The 6,000-nt window shown below is 41.0% G+C and overlaps 1 protein-coding gene across 6 annotated transcripts in view; it reads left to right on the forward strand.

The window, feature by feature from the left end:
• The window catches only part of exoc6 (exocyst complex component 6), a 43,004-nt gene extending 37,319 nt beyond the window's left edge, over positions 1-5,685 (forward strand). For 2 of the 6 annotated variants that reach the window (XM_085761207.1, XM_085761210.1), the window contains 3 exons: positions 1,909-2,021; positions 3,847-5,450; positions 5,493-5,685. In XM_085761207.1, the coding sequence (XP_085617333.1) occupies positions 1,909-2,021; positions 3,847-3,973 (240 nt within the window). In that variant the 3' untranslated portion in view covers positions 3,974-5,450; positions 5,493-5,685. Of the gene's footprint in view, positions 1-1,908; positions 2,022-3,846; positions 5,457-5,492 lie in introns of those variants that run through there. The other 4 variants (XM_085761211.1, XM_085761212.1, XM_085761208.1 and 1 more) reach the window with 3 other exon arrangements.
• Positions 5,686-6,000: the final 315 nt, after the last annotated feature.

The following is a 6,000-nucleotide window of genomic DNA, read 5'->3' on the forward strand; positions in this document are numbered from 1 at the left end:
GACATTTGAAATAAACAGCATTACTAATGGTGCTACTTTTTCCAGTAACGAGTAATCTGACAATAAAATGCACCGTTCCTACACAAGTATGGAAAAGTATGGAATTTGATTTTATACATTTCCAAGTATGGAAAATAGAAACTATTGTATGGAAATATATTTATCCTCTTGATACTTATCTGGGTTTGGTCTCATCTGAAGTTATTTGGGTTAATTATTTTGTACCTAGCTACAATCTCCTAGAAATTATTTGGTGACAATAATGGCATACAAATTCAGAATAATGAAAACAAATGATTAATTGCATCATTTATTTACATGAGACGCATCTATTTACTCAAATGCGGCACAAATTATTTGAATTATTTTACTGAGAAGTCTGGAAATTAAGGGCTGGAAAAAGTCTGGAATTTTGACATCTGAAATGTGTAGGAACCCTGTACTTGACTCAAGACGTCCTGTCACAAAATTTACGGGCAGTTAGGGTTAGGACGGTGAGTCCAAGTAATTTGACATATTTTATAAAAAACGCATTAGTTACTTTTCCTTGTTATTCATTACTTGTATAATGTAGTAATCCCCTTTTTGGGGAAAGTAATGATGAGTAACTATAACTAAGTACATTTTAAAAGTAACGTGCACAACACTGGTTCTCAGTGAATTTTTTATTTTTTTTATTTTATTTAACCTTTATTTAACCAGGAATAATCCCATTGAGATTCAGAATCTCTTTTGTAGAGATGTAGAATGTTTTTATAACTGATGCCAAAGTTGTGGAAAGAAGATCCAAGTTGTGAGATTAGTTTTCCTTCAGAGGCGACTTGATTCCAAATGACTGGGATCCTGTCCATTGTTGTGAGCCGTGGAGAGTGGAGTGGAGTGGGTGTGAGGCTAAGCAGCGGCTCCCTCTACGTGCCTGCTAGAGGCTCATCACTTAGCTCCAGGTGAGAATAATGGCATTGTTGCTAAGCCTCTCTCTGTGTGTCGGAGTCTCTCAGTCAGCTGAATAATGCTATTATCACTAAGCTGCTCTTTCACTGCTTATTCAACACGACCCAAACACCCAGCTGTTTCACCCTATGACATTAGCATACACTGTGTGTGGGTGGGGTAAGGGGGTCAATCTCCATCAGGTTAACCAGGGGTCATGGGCTGGTCATTTGAAATGTTCCTGTTCACACTTACACTTATCATGTAGGAGCAGGGACCCCCCCCCCCCCCCCCCCCTCCACTCCTCAGTCCTCTTTCCAAGTCCGGATCTCACATAGTCTGATGAGAGGAGTGTGTTTAATGCTATAGTTGAATAGGTTACTATTCAGCTATTCAGCTACTACGTGGGTAGATGTAGTTACAGGGTTTAGTTCAAGCCTCACAACAAACAACTGTTAACCTCTTAAAACATGAATTGTCCAAAAATCCAGAGGATAGATGGATAGATAGATAGATAGATAGATAGATAGATAGATAGATAGATAGATAGATAGATAGATAGATAGATAGATAGATAGATAGATAGATAGTTTATCCCTTTTGGGAAATGAATGTATCCCGCACCTCGTTAGTATATAAGAGCATAAAGTACAAACATCATCGCATAAAAAATAACAACAAAAAACCACATTAAAACAATATAAGTACAACCTTGAGGCCGGCATGTAGGCGCACTGTGCATATGAGTTGCAAATTGAAAAGAAAAGCTGAGCAGCACTTTGCTCTGTCACTCTGTGAAACTTGGCTAACATAACATTAGCTCAGCATCCAAAGTGAGACTGACAGCTGCCAACAAAGACACACAAAACCACCGCGTCAGTCTCCGCTCATCAATCAGACCCTCACCCTCACCCCTCACCGCCGCCCTCTCTTTCTGTCGGAGTTGATGTTGATGTTGTTGATCTGTGTGTCTCGTAGCTCCTGGACCTCTTCATGGTGTGGGACTGGTCCACTTATCTGGCAGACTACGGCCAGCCCACCTCCAAGTACCTGAGAGTGAATCCAGCCACCGCCCTGGCTCTACTAGAGAAGTGAGTGTTGTTGACACTGCTGTAAAAGTGTGTGCAAATACAGTAATGGTACAGTAGCAGCATGTTAAAGCAGGAGTGCAGCTGGGTAGAAGAAACAAACAGGATAAAATGTCTAAATTGGTCTTTGATTAATCAACATGTTCATTTTCCCTTTTCAAGGCTTGAATGATCTTTGGTATCCAGATCCTTGTGACTTTTATTAATCATTTTATAAGTGATCATTTCCTGCTTTGACATACTGAAAAAAAACTTAAATAATATTAAATGATATGAATTCCTGCATGTAACGTGTGAAGGGTTCAGATGTGAATGTGGCCATGTTGTTTCTCTCCTCTTCCTCTAACTCTTCCTCTGTCTGCTGTTTCTCTGCTGCTGCTCAGAGTCTACAGGGGGTAGGTGCAGCTTTCTCACTGCTTGTCTTTACTCCTCTATGTAGTTTTATTACTCCACCTTCTCTGCAGTGTAGTTCCTCTGTCAGTAACTTGAGGCTGAACTGATGTGACATTTTGAAGGGAAACCTGTCGGTGGCTCATGGTTTAATGCAGGAACTTTGTGGGGACTTTGTTTTTGAAGCAGTTTTTTTATTGTGCCTCCTGCCTTATTTTTGACAGTGCTGTCATTTTTGTGAATATCCTCATTTTGTCATGATGAGACATTTACCTGTTAAAATGTTGCCTGTTCAGTTCAGTCTAATTAAACACAGAGGTTAAACTCCTGCACATGGTCTAAATATATGATTTTGCATTTTGCCCAAATGAGGAAAGTTGCAGGAAACTGCAGAGACAGACAGATAATGGCGCTGCTCGCTCTGCTTCACAGCATGAAAGAGTTCAGGAAATATGTGACTGTGAGCTTTATTAGTCACATGTGTATGTAAAACATGGCTTTACAGGAAGGTGTTGAGCAGTGTGTGTTACTACTTTTGTCACTCACATGGTGATGTCTCCTTAAAGGGATAGTTCAACATTTTTGGCAAATTGGCCCATTGCCATAATCCCTATAGTTTTAGGAGTAGGTTTGTTACCGGTGCAAGCTATTTTTAGAACGGCAGAGCAGAACTGCGAGCTGCTCAGAGTGGGATTTCTTGGTTTCCCTCATCAAACTCATCAAATACATTGTGAAAAAGTTGTGACCTGCACATTCACCACGCTATGAGATAATAATGGAACGTTATGAGACGTTGTTGTTTTTGAAGCAAATGCAAAGACTGCTTGCCGAAAAACTGACCCGACGGGAACGCGCATCAGTGGTTTTCGATGAATTTGCCTCGAAAACAACTCTGTGTTGTACAGTAACAGTCCATTATTATCACATAGCGTGGTGAATGTGCAGGTCGCAACTTGTCCACCAGAGCGTTTTGGAGTTGTTGGATTGTGTATTTGATGAGGGAAACCAGTAAATCCCATTAGCCTCCATACCGTAGCTCTGAGCAGCTTACGGCTCTGCTCCGCCGTTCTAAAAATAGCTTGCACCAACAATTAAAGGTAACGAACCTACTCCTATGACTATAGGGATTATGACAATGGGCCATTTTGCCAAAATGTTGAACTATCCCTTTAACAGTTTCACACTAAATTCACACACCTACCCTCATGCGCTGCTGTGGTGTTTTGCTTTTACACCCCGAATTAACTGTACCAGTCGTAGCTTGAAAATCCAGCTGCTCAGTTTACACAAGAGTTTGATTGACAGCTTTAACATCAGCCAAGAAACCAAATTAAATGTTAAATGTTTGACATTATCATCATCGTAGTAACTCTCCCATGAACAGCAGGTGAGCACACCTCTGCCTCGCCTCTCTGACATCCTCTTCCTCTGTCCTCAGGATGAAGGACACCAGTAAGAAGAACAACATCTTCTCTCAGTTCAGGAAGAACGACAGAGACAAACAGAAGCTGATAGAGACTGTGGTCAAACAGCTGAGGAGCCTGGTCAACGGCATGTCCTCATGAACACACACACTCAAACACACACACACACTCATCAGTGACGTGGGTGTGACAGAGAGATACTGTATATGATGAATGAAACATGCATGCAGTTACATGCACACACACACTGAACTGCCAGGACACTCGGAGAAAGGAGTGTTACACACACACACAACATGACAGTGACATAAAAAAGAGCCACACAGGGAATTTACACACGCACATGGAGACAGACACAAGGTACAGATAGACAGCTAACACACACACACACACACACACACACACACACATTACAACAGTAAACACACAGTACAAGGCATGCAGGGAACTGACTCCTAGCAAACACAGCACACACACATATGAAGTCATATCCTCTCCTTACTGTTATACCTGAATGAATATTCAATGTAAATAACACACACACTAAACACTTTACTGGACTGAACAGTGAAATGTTTGTTAAGTATTTTTAATGGTTATGATAAGACAAACTATGTTTGTACATTAGTGAGAGTGAAATGATTGTAGCTGCAGAGGGAGACAGGAGCTGGCTGAGTGCTGGGACAATGAGGTCCAAGGTCCACACTGCAGACACCTCACGTGAATGAGGGGAGATATATAATACTTTAATATGGTGAAATCTGAACATAATATCCTGTTGTTTTTTTTTATTTGGAAGTATAACACAATAACTTTTAATCTAAAGAGATCAAGTCATTTGTAATGTATTTATCCAACAAAACAAACCAACTGTCTCCAGTTCTGTCAAATGAACAGCTCCATTTTAACTCCATGTTTAATGCTGAAAACAACATAAATACACACAAGAAACCAGGTCACTTGGACAAAGCAGGTTATGCAGGTGATCACACACACACTTCTGTGGAGACATGTGACTGTCAGCTGATGGAGCAGATTTCTTTACCAACCCTGACATTATTTTGGAATCTTGGTTACATATCTTTGTTTTACAGATTTCTTATTAAAATGACATCAACAAGCTCAGATTACTGTAACTCAGACTCTTAAATGTATGACAGCTTTACATGGGGTCTGTAATGTGGCCCCATTATGAGTCAAATTAAAATATTGTCTTAAACGCACTATAAAGATTTCCTCTCCAGTATTTATAACTCATACTGACTCTATGCCATCTAAGAAAAGCAACATAAATACACATAAGTACAGTTCAACACAAACAGTCTGCACAGACCAGGATGGACTGAGCTGAATAAACAGCTCAGCTCAGTTCAGTCAGTCATCACCACTTCCTGGTGTTTAACCATCTCATGACCTGGTTTCTCCAACCTCCTGGTTCTTGCTCATCTCACTGCCTCCACCTGGTTTTCACCATCCGCATCCTCCCACTGCATTATGGGTATGGAGCTGCAGCCGTTGACAGCTCTGACAGAGACCATGTTCAACTAATTGTCCCAGCACTTAGACTGTTGCTACTGTGTGTGTGTGTGTGTGTGTGTGTGTGTGTGTGTGTGTGTGTGTGTGTGTGTGTGTGTGTGTGTGCGTGTGCGCGCGTGTGCAGAAACAAGGTGATGTCTGAGGTCGTGGGTTGATGGAAGAGCAGAAGAATGGATGATGACGTCTTGAAAGACTGATGTTCATGAAAAGAAGTGACGTTGTGTTGAACTCCTCGGTAGCTTTGCTTGCTGTTTGTCTTCTTTTCTTCTACACATTGTACATGTAAACCTGCCCCCCCCCCCCCTCACCTCCCAGAGACCATGAAGAAGCTCAGTGTCTCAGTGTCTGGACGCCTAGATTGTAGTTGGAACCTTCACATGTCTCATGTGAGAATGTCAAAAATGAGTCTTATAATTTGATGTTTGAATAGACAAAATAATATAACTCTTAAAGGGATAGTTCAACATTTTGGCAAATTGGCCCTTCAGAGTAGGTTTGTTACCTTTAATTGTCGGTGCAAGCTATTTTTAGAATGGCGGAGCAGAGCCATGAGCTGCGGAGGCTCATAGGATTTCTTGGTTTCCTTCATCAAACTCATCAAATACACAATCCAACAACTCTAAAACGCTCTC

The sequence above is a fragment of the Trachurus japonicus genome, chromosome 19 (assembly GCF_045865225.1).
Source record: "Trachurus japonicus isolate A0001 chromosome 19, Traja_1.0".
Lineage (NCBI taxonomy): Eukaryota > Metazoa > Chordata > Actinopteri > Carangiformes > Carangidae > Trachurus > Trachurus japonicus.